The sequence below is a fragment of the Hyaena hyaena genome, unplaced genomic scaffold, assembly GCF_003009895.1.
Source record: "Hyaena hyaena isolate Hyena2069 unplaced genomic scaffold, ASM300989v1 scaffold_62, whole genome shotgun sequence".
Classification (NCBI taxonomy): Eukaryota; Metazoa; Chordata; class Mammalia; order Carnivora; family Hyaenidae; genus Hyaena; species Hyaena hyaena.
The window spans coordinates 2,209,182-2,224,053 of NW_024080694.1; the positions used below are offsets into that span (position 1 = coordinate 2,209,182).

At 47.4% G+C, this 14,872-nt stretch overlaps 1 protein-coding gene and 1 long non-coding RNA gene across 6 annotated transcripts in view; one reads left to right on the forward strand and one right to left on the reverse strand.

The window, feature by feature from the left end:
- Nucleotides 1-4,016: 4,016 nt before the first annotated feature.
- MTSS1 (MTSS I-BAR domain containing 1) overlaps nucleotides 4,017-14,872 on the forward strand; it is a 162,634-nt gene continuing 151,778 nt past the window's right edge. For 3 of the 5 annotated variants that reach the window (XM_039231999.1, XM_039231998.1, XM_039232000.1), the window contains exon 1: nucleotides 4,017-4,641. In XM_039231999.1, coding sequence (XP_039087930.1) covers nucleotides 4,570-4,641 — 72 coding nt within the window. In that variant the 5' untranslated portion in view covers nucleotides 4,017-4,569. The remainder of the gene's footprint in view (nucleotides 4,642-14,872) is intronic. The other 2 variants (XM_039231996.1, XM_039231997.1) reach the window with 1 other exon arrangement.
- LOC120231770 lies at nucleotides 8,321-13,328 on the reverse strand. Its single transcript, XR_005528414.1, has 3 exons — nucleotides 13,191-13,328; nucleotides 11,416-11,633; nucleotides 8,321-8,907 (listed from the first exon to the last, which is right to left on the reverse strand). It is a non-coding gene; the product is annotated as an uncharacterized LOC120231770 (long non-coding RNA).

Genomic DNA, 14,872 nt, shown 5'->3' on the forward strand with positions numbered 1-14,872 from the left:
CAAGATCCAAAGTGGCAGCCCCTCTGGGAGGACTGGAACATGTAGTGATTAAGGACACACGGCCCCACGTGGCCTGGGACTGTGGGGCAGCTGGCTCGTGAGGGAGCGCTTTGCGGTCCGGGGCTCCACTGTCCCCCAACTGCTTGTGAACATACAATTGGCCGCTTCCCACAGGTATGCTGCCTGACCATGCTACTTGTGACCGTGCTGTTCTAGAGCCTTACTTTGGCCTGGCTACCAACTGGTTCGGGAGGGTACACCTTTCGTTAGTTTCCTGCCTCAGTGACACATTCAGCACATTAAGGTTATATTATTTTGGGGTGTTTCCCAGGCCACCATCTGCAAACACAGACAAACCTTCTCTTAGGGTGAGTCATTGCGACAGATAAGATTTGTTGATTCTTGCTGGTTTCATTTTTAAAATGCCCTTCAGTTTCTAAATTTGAGACACTTTTATATACTGCCAACTCCCCAATTTTTCTAAGGGATTTCTGGGTCTCATAAAACATTCTGCTAATAGAGAAGGAGTGTGAATCAAGTCTATTTCATAGATGAGCCATGGTAATGATCAATACCTATTACTAGCTAACCTTTGTTGGATACTTACTGTGTGCCAAGTACTAGAGTAAGTAATCCCATTTAGGCCTCACACAGCCCTAGGAGTTTGCACTTCCATTATCCATTTTACAGATGAAGAGACTGAGGCACAGAAAGCTGGGAAGCAAAGGAATCAGGATTCAAACCTAGGCAGCCTGACTCTGAGCCTACCCTCTTAACTGCCTTCTCTGGGCAAGGATCTCTTACCAGGGGTCAGAAGATTCACAAACAATGGCCTGAAGTCTCATAGCAACCCTGAGCCCTCCCCTAGCAACCTGGACTTATATTAGGATCTCAACAAGAGCCTTTAAAGCGTATGGAGGCATGGAGGAAATACCATAAAGGGTTAACATTTGGGTGATCGATGGAAGGGTAAATGTGGACATCTCCGTACTCTTCTTGGTTATTTCTGTATGTCTGAAATTATATCAAAGTAAAAAAATTAAAAGAAAAAAATGTATTAGAATAATATTACTTGCCCTGGAGGGATTTCCATAGGAATTGTTGACGGTAAGACGTGTTAACAGGAAGTGCTAATAACAACATCCAGAAAGTTGTGTGGGTGATGTGATCCTATTTGGGTAAAGCAAATAATGACAAAATATGAACACACACACATATGCACATATACACACACACACCTATGTGTCCTTATATGAGGATGAAATAAAATATGTATCATACATTTTTAAAAAGCTGGAGCCCAGTCCCTAGAGAGTCTACTTTAATTGTTTAGGGGTAGAACCTGAGCAGAAATATCTTTTAGAGTTCCTTCGATCAAGGTTCTCAAATTTGCTGCACATTAGAATCATTTGGGAAGTTTTAAAAAGCCCAGATGAATTAAATTGAGCTCCCTGGTTGTGGAACCCAGACACAGGTGTTTCAAAATTCCCCCAGGAGTCTCAGTTGCCAAGTCTGAGGACCAGGCAGGGCTCCCAGTGCCCCCAGGGCTGAGAATTACTGCTTGGGGGGAAGGGAACTCGCGTGTAGCATACGCGATAGGCATTTGATATCTATTTCAATTCTGGGACTAGGCCACAAGTTAGGATCCACAAGGAAACAGAGGCTGGCTCCAGAGATCAAATAGCCTGCCAGAGGTCACAAAGCTGGGAGATGGTGGTAAGCATCCTGACCCACCCCCGTCTGCTGGGTGAAGCAGGGTGACTGGAACCGCTTTGGGAAAACTTCATTGCATGTCAATCTCTCCTTTCGAAGACCATGGGATTTGAAATTGCGGAGCTTCATTCCTATGGGTTCCTCCTCCTAGGAGCTATTAAAAAAAACCAAAAACCAAAAACCAAAAAACAAATACTCCTGGGAGAACCTACATGTTAATCATGATGCAGTTGATGTCTGCCCAGTGAGTGCTGAGCATTTCAAAGGGAGGAGAGAATTTGAGAGATGCTCACACATGGGGAAAGAATGTAATGTAGGGGGTGCACCTCTGATGTTGCCATTTTCCTGCTCAAAATCTTTTCTTCAGTGGACTTACCTCATCTTGTGTAATTGAGACTTCATTCCCATTGGTTAGCAACTCTCCATGACCGCCTTCCCTCAACCCCAGTGCCTGGTAACCGTTCTACAAGTTCGAGTATTTTAGCTAGTACTTAATGTAAATAGAATCATGCAGCATTTGTCCTGTAATTGGTTTATTTCACTTATCATAATGGCCTCGAGTTGCATCCATGTTGTCACATATTGCAGGATTTCCTTCAGGGCTGAATAATATGCCATTGTATGGACATACCACATTTTCGTTGTCCATTCATCCATTATGGACATTTAGGTTGTTCACACATCTTGGCTATTATGAATAGTGCTTGGCTATTATGAATAAACTACTTCTGTTAGTGGGATTTATTGAGTGCTTATTTACTATATGCTAGGAACTGCTTTAAATATATTAGTTTTACATATATTAGTGCAGGTGAAAGTCTCAACAGCCCTATTAAGTCTTCATCTCCACTTACAGATGAGGAAAATGAGGCTGTTGGTTTGGTGCAAGGTTATAGTTAGTAGGTTGTAAACCGAAGTTTGAACTGAGGCAGTCAGGCTCTATAAACAGTGACATGATCACTATAATGCCAGTAGTATTAAAAATCATAATAATGGTAATGATTGAGAGCAAACTGTATGTCACACACTGTTATTGGCAAGGTGAAGATGTGACCTAGGCATCCAAATAACCTTGGGGACAGGACCCAGCAGAGTTGTCTAAAAGATTGGTTAATTCCAGAAGTAACACTCCTCCTTATGATTTTTTGGAGAGGGGTAAAGGGAAGATGTGATTAAAAGGTGGGCAGAGTGGCCCAGGGGAAAATTATCTTCTGCAGCTGTGATATGCCCCTCCCTGCATTTGATTCATGCAGTTTTTCAAAGCCACAACTTCAGCTATTACTGAGTCTGACACAAGTCTACAGCATTTTACATGTAATTTCTTTTGTCTCCTCGCCAGTATTTTACTTTTGTTGTATTTTTGCTTCACATGGTCAGCTCAAAAGGTCAAGGGAGCAGTCAAGAGTTAGGGGCTTAGGTTTTGAGGTCTTTTAAAAGCCGTTCACTTGATTCCCTTCCTTCTCGCCTATTTGTTGTTAAGCTATGCAGTTAGGCGGCGGAGCTATGAAAATGAACCACCGGCCTACAAAGCAACTTAGGCACCTTTGTGCTCTTTCCAGGTTAAATCTCCTAACAGGGCTCTCTGCAGTTATTACCAACAGCCAATCCCCTCAATGGGCCAGAAAAAAAACCCGTCCAAGTCAGGGGCAGTCAACAATCCCCGTAAACCGAAGCACAACATACATTTATTTTGCAGTGGTAAATCAATCTGCTTTGCCAGCATCCTGCAACTTTTATTGAACTGGGCTTTCGGCCATCTGATACGCCCCCAAAGTCTCCGTAACCACGTATTTGTTAATTACAAATTAATTACAAATTACGACTGCCGTTTGCAATCGTGACTGGCGTTGCAGTCCTGATATCACAGAACGGCCCTCTTCTCAGAAGGCTGCAGGAGCAGCCACAGCAGTTTTCCCGCCCTCCTGAGCGCTCACTATAATATGCTGGGCACTGCGCTAAGCGTGCCACCCTTCAAGTCCCCAGGGAGCCGCGGTGCACCCTCCGTTCCCGGCGCTCGCAGCCATTGTGGGGTGGGCGCTCGCCCGGCAGCGTGCTGACACGCCCTCTCCGCGCTGCGACCCGCGGCCAGGGCCGGAGGGGGGTGCTGCGGGCGTGCTGGGAGGAGGGAGCGGCTCCCGCGGGGGTGGGCTCCTAGCTGCACAGGCAGCCGGTTAGCCTCGGCCGCAGGCGCCCCACGCGCCTCCCGGGCACGCGCTCCTAGCCCCGCCCGCGTGCGGCGGCGCAGCGGCCGCGAGCGCGCGCCCTCCCCGCGCCCCCGCGGCGGACGCACGGCCACGAGCGCGCGTGCGCCCCTCCAAACGTCCCCGGGAGCCGCGCCAGAGCGAGCGCCGGGGCCGGGCGCGCAGGAGTGAAAAGGAGGCGGCGGCCGCGGCTACGAGCAACAGATCCGGGGGCCGCGAGCAGGCGTGTTCTGCTGTTGGGAGATTTTTTTTCTTTAATTTCAAAATTATTATTAAATTAGAAAATTTTGTATTTTTAAATGGCGCTGGCCCCGGGTCAGCGGGCGGTTTTCTCTGCTTCAAGATGGGCTTTGCCGTTTCCGTCGTGGGCACCAGTGGTGGCCTGATTGTCAGTCTTCTCCGGGCATTTTTAAGGCCAGGAGCCAAGCGCTGCATGTAGGCGAATCACCCTGCAGAGCGGTTTGGCTTTTAAAATTATTATTATTTGGGGCAGTGAACAGCCGATCTCGGGCACTTCGCCCTCTTTGCAGAAGGAGCTGCGAGTCGGAGGTGGGTCGCTCGGAGGGTGGAATTGCTCGCGGGTGAGCGAGCCCCGGCCCCGCGCACAGTCCAGGCGGCCCCGAGTGTGTGTCCTCTCCCTGCCGGCGCCGGGAAAATGGAGGCTGTGATTGAGAAGGAATGCAGCGCGCTCGGAGGCCTCTTCCAGACCATCATCAGCGACATGAAGGTAGGACGCTGGGGGCGCGGCTGCGGTGTCGGCGGCCGCGCACTGACCTCGCCGCGGAGCTTCGCCTCCGCCCCGGGCAGTCCGCCCGGCCCTTGCTTGCGCGGTGGCCGCCGGCCACCTGCGGGAGCGCTCCGGCCGGGTGTCACCTGCTCACCCGCGGCGCTGCTCCGGGCGCTGCTGGGCCACCGAGCGGGCGGCTTCCCTGGGGGTGTCTTATGCCCCCTGCCTTCTTCCCGTTCGTTGTCCCAGGGGGCGGCAGCATCTCGTTTCCCTGGGGGCGCAGGGCCCCGGCCCCAAGTTTTCCATTGTCTGTCGCTGGACCGAGTGTCTGCGACCCGCTGAGGCTGGGTGCCTGGGCAGACACCTGATTCCCCCGAGTACGGGGTGGGGGCGCCTGGTGCGGTTGTGGGGAGGGACGTGGGGGCTCTGTCTGGCGACTGGAGCTAGCCCCCCAAGCCCCCGGCCCGAGAGCCTGAGAGAGGCCTCCCTCTCCCCTCTGGGCTTTCAGGTTCACCCTGGGGGCGGGGAGGGGGGGATCTGAGCAAATTAGGTATTAATTAGGCTGTTCCATAGCTGGTGAAGCTATGCATGCCTTCCCTCAACCCTCCCCAGGGGCGCGGAGCAGAAGTTCCCAGAGTAGCCTTGCTGGGGACCCTCCTTCTGGCCGAGCCTCCCAGCCTGAAAGCAAAATTGGAGCCCCCTAAACAACTGTATTTTTCCCCTTCCGCCCCCCCCAAACACAGACTCCCGGTTTTTTTCTTGGAAGGATTGTATAGATTGTGTGTGTGTGTGTCCGTCCGTGTGTGCGCGCGCGCGGGCACGTGTGTGCGTGTGTGAGTGTGTGTGTGTGTGTATTGGGGGCGGGGAACAACACCCTGGTTTTTTCCTGCAAAGGGTGGGACTGGGGATAACCTGATCCCTGGATGTGGATTTTCTGGTGCATGGAGATAGAGCAGGGCCCTGTGTTACTCATCGAAAGGAAATATAAGCAGCCGTCCGAGCTGGCTGGAGGTGGGAATTGGGGGCGGTGGGGGGATTTTTTTTTTTTCTTGTGTATTTAGGGAGCTTCTCTTTGGCTCTAGCCCAGCCCCAGTTTGCCTCAACAGATCCGGGGAGGTGGTGTTTAATTAAAAGCTCGGCTTCCAAAACGAGTAGGCAGGTTTGGAAGGCTGTGCAGCCAGTGGGTGTGGACAGCCCCTCTTCAGCTGCTGCCTGGGCGCCTGGAGGAGCTTCTGTCTGATGAAGTGTAAGGCTTGGAGAGGGTTTGGCCTGGGAGATGGACTTTGCAAAGGAATGCTCAGCTGTCATGGCTTGCTTCCCCATTTTAGAACCAACTGCTGTCTCCTCAAGGGTGAACTTTTCCAAGGTGCCTCCATCCTGGTCTTGTCTATCCTACAGAGCCTGTGGTTTTTTGTTTTTGTTTTTGTCCGAAATTGACATTCGTGTAGCATTATCTTTAGCGAGACCCTGCTTGTCCAGGAATGCCACTAATCCAGCCACTTGGAATTAGGTGGATTATTCCCTGTTCAAAGACAGCCTCTCTCATTCCCTTGCCCTCAATCCACATGGACTCACTGAAGTGCTCTTCTTTTGAGACGAAGATTGGCGTCCCCGCCTTGGGCTCCGGAGGGGGGAGGTGTTTCTTGTTAACTTAAATTCTGTACACCTTATAATAAAGATTTGGTTGGAGGCACACATGTATTTCGATCACCAGAGGAAGAATTTGAGACGGGTTGGTAAAGCTGCGGGTGTTTTTTTTTGGAGAAGAGAAATGCATGTTTCCTAGTCCTTCAGTAATAACAAGGACCCAGTGACCTAAAAGTTCTGCCCACTGCAGTCTCAGCGTGTTCACATCTAGAGGTTTTTTTTTTTTTTCCCTTCTCTTTGTTCCTTAATCCAGAATCCGTCCAGTCTCAGTTCTTTGCCTTTATGGGCTTGAACCCCGAGCCATTCAGAAAGTAACCCACCGCAGGATGGGCTTCCTGCTTTCCACCTACCCCCCCCCCCTCCCCCGGCCATGGCTCCCTTAGCATTCTGGGCAGGGGGATTTGTGGGTGCTAAGGTGGCATGCTTTTTTTTTTTTTTTTTCCTCTGCAAGATTCCAGTTAAAAATAAAGCTTTATTTAATGCCCCTTCAGGGCTGGATCTATAGTTTGTGGTTCCTGACTTTTTTCCCTTTGAATTTAGTAGGGTTTGTTCAACATCCTGTGGGAAGGCATTTATTTTAAGGTTGTTTATTTTGTTTTGGCAAAGATTTTAAAAGCAAGTGGGAGTGGGAGAGTAAAACCTGCCTTGGGGTCAACAGAATTCCAGGCTTTTTGGGGAGTAGAGATAAGGAAACAGGGAGTAGTTGACTTATTTCCAAGATTATTTATGCATAAGATAATTGTTGAATATTTTCATGGAGTTTTCTTCTTAAAAGACTTCGTGGATAGGATGGCAGTGACATTTTAAAAGGGAATTAAAACATTTGGGCATAGAGGATAAGCAACGTGTAGTATGCATAATACATGAAGTCACCAGCAATAAAAGTCAGTCTTCAATATCTGAAATCAGCTGGCTTTCTAATGACCTGTTTATCTTTTATTTCCCCTCTCCTTTGAACTGCCATCATGGGTTTCTAATGTCTTTGGTCCCCTTTCTGTTGCTTTGAAGGACAAGTGTATATGTTGGAAACCCATTTGGAATGCCATCTTGAGAAAATTTTTAGGTTATCTTTTCTCCAGAATGTACAGCAACACAGGAAGGGAGTCAATTTCCTCTTTGGAGGGGGGAAAAAAAAAGAAAACAACAAAAAAATGGAATAATTTCAAGGCCTAACACCATACATCTTCTAAAACCAAAAAACCTCAAGACATTGAGTAGTTAGAGAGGAAACTTTCTGCTTTTTTCCTAATGTTCCTTCATCTGGCTAAATCCTCAGTGTTTTATCCTTTTCAGGGGGAAGGGTGTGGAAATAACCCTTACTCTTCTTCCATTGGGATCCAGCAGCAGCTGTTAAATAACTTATTGATTCCTTGACGAGAGGAAACCTTGTGTTTTTTTCTCCTGTGTTCCACCTTACTGTGGTGGTGGTCACTAATGATGGTGGTGTGCAGAATCGCTTACTGGCTGCCTTTCCGCCCATCCACATAAATCAAGGTGTCTGGTGTGAGCTGGTCCCAAAGGAAAGGGGAGACGAGATGCATGTGGCTGGAGGCAAGGGTTTGTTGTTCCCTTTTGTTTTGTACAGGGGACTGTAGCTTGGAGGTGACTATATGGAAGGCCAGTTGACTGGCTTCTGATGCTTGACAATATTTAGACATTAAAGAGGTCCTAGAATCCTTTTTGTAGTTTCTAGCCGAATGCCAAGAAAATCAGGCTACATGCAACAAATAGCTGATACGAGCCATTACTTATTTATTTATTGAGCTATAACTGACACATAACATTATATTAATTTAAGGTGTACAACACAGGGATTTGATGCTGTGATAGTTTTTAAAATAGTTTTTTTTTTTTTTTTTATAAATTTAGGTAATTGAACCAGTCATAGAATTTGGTGGTGTCTCGGGAGCTTTTAAGACCAGGAGACTGGCCAGACTAGAGGACAGGTCACTTTGTGGCTGTCTTCCTTTTTCTAATAATTAACTTTGTTGGTTTTTTTTTGTTTGTTTTTTTTTTAAGTTAGATCCTAAAACCAAATAGTTTCCTCAGCCTTGTTGCTCAAGAATCAGCATGTTGGGAGCTGAGTTGGGCCTGGCGCAGGGAGAACTTTGTACTAGGTTCCGGAGTGTGTTGGGGGTTATATAATGAGACTGGGGGGTGAAGAACACCCGACCACACCTTGAATTCCCTACCCCATAGCTCCCCTGTGGACAGGGGTGTCCTGTTACCAGCACCTGCGCTGAGCAGAATAGGGGCCTTGTTCATTCCCTCTCCACTGCCCCCCACCTCTGTTTGTACCAGTATCCTCTCTCCTGGATTCTGCCTTAAAATTCGAGCTGCTAAAGGAACTTCTTGAATTCCATGGAAATCTTTTGTGGTTCGAAGGCATGCCATGGTATTTTCCCTTACTTATCATACATCAAGAATGCGGGTATTGGGTCCAGCGCCGGATAATGATTTCAGGTTGTTTTCCCTCTTCTACCGCTTCGGCTTCGGGGTCCTGACAGACGAGAGGCCCCCTTCCTTGGTGTTTATCGAGGGCCTGCGCGTGGAAAGTCTTTGGCTGGCCAGCCAGGAGCCATGGAGCCACCAAGGCGTGCCCTTGGAGAGCAGCTTGTCCTGTGGGGCATGAGTAGATAACGTGAGTGTAATATGGTGGTCACGAAGGAAGGGCATCAGCCAGCCTTGAAGGACCTGCCTTTGACTCTTCAAAAAAAAAAAAAAAAGATAATAATAATAAAACTGTTTTCTCAAGGAAGATACTGAAAACCTGGCCAAGGTCTCCTAGGGCAGCCAGGTGCTCTGAAGGGAGGCTGGCTGCCCTAGAAATGGTGACACACAAAAGCAGAACAAGCAAAAAACCCTTGTAAAGTACAGATGGGCCTCATGTTGGCTTTTCTCTTAGCAAATGGCTGTGTTTGCCCAGGATTTTACAGCTTCCTCAGTTTGGGCCTGTGGGAGAAGAAGGTGAAGTGAAGATATCATAAAATCTGCAGCAGGAAACCACCCAGAATGGGTGCCTGTTCAAAGATGTAGGGCCTGTTCTGTCTAGATCAATCTGTTTGGTGTTGTAGGTCCAACCTCATCCAGGTTTAGAAAGAAGTCTTTTTTGGGGCGAGGGGTTCTTAGCTTGAATGTTTCTCTGGGAAAATCCCTTCTACATCATATTTAGCCAAATTGTTTAGAACTTCTTGCTTGATGCTGTGAACCTTGATGCTCTGAATTTCCACAGTTAGCGATGCCCCGAACAAAGAGAGAAGGTAGGTCCTAGGTCATGGTTTGCTTGGAAGATGAGCTGAGTTTGAATTTTGCCTGGTTCAGCTATCAGTCACTTCTTATGAGAGTAACTCATAATTCTGTAGTATTTATAGTATTTATTGAGCATTAGCAAGCACCGAGCTTGATGCTATGATTCAGCATGTAAAGATACAGAATTCCCAGTTAAGTCTGAATTTCAGATACGCCAGCAACTTTTTAGTGTAAGTATGTCCCGTACAAACTGTGCCCTCCCGGCTACTGATCTCTTGTACGTTCAAGTGCTCTTTTGCAACCAGGAAAAGGGAAAAAGCTAAAATGATCTCTGTCAATATGGCCAGTTCATTTGAGGTTGTTAAAATGTTTGGAGGATGAAAAGGTTGAAACTATTGATCTATTAGATGCTTTATCTAGAATTTTCATCTAGGCTTTTCCAGTCTTCCCAGGGATAGGTGAGAGCTGGCAGGATTCCTTCTCTAGACCATTTAGGTGTTCAAATTGGGTATGGAAAATTGAGATCATTTCAAGTTCACCATTGCTTCTCGGAACTGCCTTCAGGACACTTTCCCCTTAAACCCACACCTCCGCGAAAACAAAGAAATACTTTTCCCCCAGCCAAACAAAAGCCAAAGGCAGATTTAGCAGCCTAGGACATCAGACAAGAAGTGTCTGGGCCTCTTCAGAGGGAACTGACGGATGTCTTAAGCAGTTTAACTCAAGATTTGCAGATTGCACTGCTGATACGGCCTTATTAAGTAGCAAACCAGAGAGACAAATGGAGTAAATTAATTGGCTGAGCGTTGAGGAAGCCCATTGTGTTTGATTGTATTTGATTGCCGAGGATCTCCCTTGAATTAGTGGGAGATTGTGGAAGGTTTCATCTGAGTATCTGAGACACAGACACCCTGCCCCCGAAAGCAAAACCAAACCCACCCAGCTAAGACTCCAGAACAGCCCACCCGCTGGCAGTGTTTCCCATCTCTTAGCCCAGGGAGGACTTTGGCATGGGGCTGTATCATCTCAGTTGCTTCCCTATTTAAGATTGTCTTAAGTGCCACCTGGTACATAGTAGGTGCTCAGTATTCATTGCATGGGGTGAACATGGAGCAGGAAGGAACTGGTGAGAAGCTATGTGCCAGGTATTGTGCTAAGTGCTTGGTGGGCATGGTTTCTTGGTACCCTCACATCACCCCCACTTTACAGATGAGAAAACTGAGGTTTGGAGAGAGGCAGTAACTTGCCCAGGGCCATGGTGAGGTGGGTTGGTCTTCAGACCTTGACTCATTTGATCCTAAAGCTGGAGCTCTGTGGAACATGCTGAAGGTGGAGAGGGGGAGTGGATTTATGGCTAGAGGACAGCATACGGAACACTTTCCTGAGTTCTACAGGGAAGGAATCAAGGTCCTGTCTCTGTGGCTCTAGCCCAGAGCCAACCCGGAGGTGTGAACTTGAGCTGAGATGCCGTGAGGACTGTTGTAGGGCGGGCCGCTCCCATCTGGCTGTCACTTTTGTGGAAGTCCTTTGATTTATGATCTATTGATCTACTGTGGCTTCCTTCCCTTTCCCACTCACCCATCTTCTCTAACAGACAACCTGGCATTCTCCCTTCCTCTTCTGGGTGTGCAGAGAGGAAAGAAGCCTTTGGGCCAGGCTCTGGCCCGTAACCCTCAGCCTTGGCTCCTGTCCTTGTCCCCATACAAAGTGTCTGCAGTCTTCTTCTCCATGACTGGCCAGAGGGCCATGTTTATATGTCCAAGGAGCCCATCAGTCCCTGAGACTGGGCGACTATGCAAGCCTGGCAACCCTTTCTAATTATAGGAGTTAAATAAGTTCACCCAAAGTTCAAATGAGGCCCCAAAGAGAACTCCTTACCTTGAACTCATTTCGTGTCCAGCCCTGGAACTCTCTTGTAAAAGAGCTTTCTGTATTTAATTATGTCCCGGTAGCCCTCCAGTTTGGTTGAGTCTGTAGAGCCATTTCAGGTCTGTGTTTGGAGAAGTTGATGGGATTGCCAAAAAAACTCCTTCCTCTGCTGAGTCTTGGCATACACAGCCTTGGTCATAGTTTCTAAGTGGTGTTTCTTTTCCTGTCTAGTTTAAGTGGGTAAAAAAAAAAATCAATTGAGTGCCTTTTGAGCTGTGTGCTTTTTATTTGCTTTCTTCCCCTTGAACAATTTGGGCAGCAGTAAAATGTGAGCTTGCTCAGCATCAGTGACCTCCTGAGTCCTGGAGGTGGATGTCAGGTTTTGCCCGGGACTCCCTTCCTTGCCACCTCCCACAGGATGGGTCTCTAGGGGGCCGGAGGATTGGGTCTGGCCAGAGAAGGAGGTTCTGGGCACGTGTGCCCCTTTTGGTGGAATGGCCTGGTTACAGGCACAGGAGCATCTGATTCCCTGCCATTCTTAGCACACTGATGCCTGGACCCTATTTCTTAGAGGCCGTCATTCAGTGCTTCTGGGGTACATCTTGGGCATTCAGGTTTTTTGGTAAAGTACCCCCAGGTAATTCTACTGTGTAGTCAGGCTTGAGAACTACTGAGTTATACACAGTTTCAGCATCCTTAAAAGTATTTTCTCGACCTTACCGAAGTCGGAGTAAAAGCATGTTTAGATGTTTGCACAACAGTGTGAATATACTTAACACTGTTGAACTGGACACTTGAGAGTGGCCAAGATGGTATGTTCCATCTATTTATTTATGTTCTGTGTATTTTACCAGGATTGAAAATAAAAGGGGCTTCTGGTGGGCTCATTTGGATAAGTGTCCAACTTCAGCTCAGGTCATGATCTCACAGTTCGTGGCTTCAAGCCCCACGTTGGCCTCTGTGTTGACAGCTCAGGGCCTGGATCTGGCTTCGGATTCTATGTCTCCCTCTCTCTCTGCCCCTCTCCTTGTCTCTCTCAAAAATAAACATTAAAAAATAATAGTAAAATTAAAAAAAGAAATTTATGGTGAACCAACATTAAAGTAAATAAATTGAAATATAAAAATAGAAAAAGCATCTTTAGAATTCTTAACAATTTTAAATATATAGTAGTCCTGTCCAAAATAATTTTCATTTTTTAAAAAAAATGTTTATTTTTGAGAGCGGGGGAAGGGGTAGAGAGAGGGAGGGACGGAAGGCCCAAAGCAGGCTCCGTGAGAGAGGGAGGGACAGAGGACCCACAGCAGCCTCACGAATCATGGGATCATGACCTGAGCCACAGTTGGGTGCTTAACCGACTGAGCCACCCAGGTGCCCCTCCAGTATGATTTTCTACAATAATGGAAATAGTCAAATGTTAGCCAGTAGCCACATGTGACTGTTGAGCACTTGAAGTATGGCCAGCATGACCAAGAAACTGATTTTTAAGTTTTACTCATTTTCAGTTTGTTTAAATAGCCCTATGTGGCTAACAACTACCATACTGGACAGTACAGATCTATATGTAGCATACCATCTAAAATAGTGAGCAAAATAATAAAAATAGCTTCCTGCACACCTCTGTTTCCTTCTGGCCCCTTTATTGCCTCTAAACCCCTCCTGAAGAAATTCTAGAGCTCCTATTGACTTTGGAGTCAGGGAGATCTGGTTTTCAATCCTGTAGGCAATTTGCTTAATCTCTCAGCCTCCTTTTCTTCTGTAAATGGGTCTAAGAAAGTACCCACCTTAGACGACTCTGAAACGAGACCTTGCTTGTGAAGTGCTCCACATGGTGCCTGGCGTGCTCCTGGCCCTCGAATATTCGCTGCTATTACTCTTCCAGCTTACAGATGTGGAAATTGAGAGGGGCGCCTGGGTGGCTCAGTTGGTTAAGCGTCCGACTTCGGCTCAGGTCATGATCTCACAGTTCGTGGGTTCGAGCTCTGCGTTGGGCTCTGCTCAGAGCCTGGAGCCTGTTTCAGATTCTGTGTCTCCCTCTCTCTCTCTCTGACCCTCCCCTGCTCACGCTGTCTCTCTCTCTCTCTCAGAAATAAATAAAAACACTAAAAAAAAATTTTTTTTTAATTTTTTTTTTTTTAAAGGAGCTTCCCAAACTCTTTAAATCAGTGTAGCAGTTCTCTCTCCCCCACTTCTTAGGGCAAACGCTACCCCACCCTTGACCTAGCTGTGTTTAGAATTTGCAGGGAAGTTGCAAGAAATGGAGAAGTTGAGTTTTTTTTTTCCTTGCTAAGTAAATCACTCCTGAGTTCATTATAACCTCATCTGCCTCAGCTGAGCCTATTTGCAGTTTTCTATTTGCAAACCGCTGTCTATCAAGGGAGAGGAGGGCTGGGTGCCTGGCTGAGGTCCTCAGGGCATTTAATGCTTATTAAAAAAAAAAAAAAAAAAAAAGTCTTGCCGAGCTGTGATGGTAAGGGAGAAGAGTTGCTTCTGAAGGCCCATCTTTTTCTGTCTACATTGTTTGAATTCTCCCTTCTTTTCCGGAGTGACCGTCTGAAAGTGGCTGTATTTGCCTCTAGCCTGCCCTACGGCAGCAGCTTTGCAGTGATCTTCTGTCTCTGCCTAGGACTTGGCCATACTGGGGTTCTTCCTGCCTGCCGACTGTGGCTCACCTGCCTTAGCCTGGCTTCCAGGACGCCTGCAGTGTGGCCCTAGCCGAGCGCTCTGTTGCACGTGTGGTGTTCCCATCCTAGAGCCCCTGGCTTCTCGGAGCACACCCGGTACCGCTCATCCTTGCCGTTTGCCCTGCTTGGCAGACTCTCTGCATTGTTGTGTTGAAATCTTTCTCATCCTTCAAGGCCCCCCTACAAAGCACTTTCCTTTCTGAGCCCTCTTCTTTCTACCAAGCCAGATAGCCTTAGGCATTCTTCACGTTCTGTGTTGATTCTATCTAGTATTTGTACCTTCAGCAGTTGCCCTGGGGCTTTGAAGCCTGGCTCTGCCACTTCCTAGCTAGATTACTCTGGGCAAGTAGCTCAACCTCCCTGAGACTTGATTTTCTTAGCTGTGAAATGGGCGAAATAATACTTCCCTCTTAAGGTTGTAGAGGCTCAAATGAGAAAGTACACGGAAAAGGCTGAAATAGATGCTAAACAAAATGCTCTTGTGGACCTGTGTGAGCTACCCTGGTGGTTTCTGGCAGAGCGTCCTGCCGATAACAGGACTGAGATGTTTCAGAAAATACAAAAAACCTGTATCTCCACTTTGATAATGCAGTAGAGACCATATATGCTTTTCAACTCTCAGCATAATAATTTGAGAGAACACGGTACACGTATGCAACAGATCTCATGATATGCCTGCTGTGTACACACAGGGCAGAGATACACCTGTGAACAAGACAGATAAAGTCCTGGCCCTCAGTTGTTTTGTCTAGTAGAGGGAGCACACAAGCAGCAGGATCTTG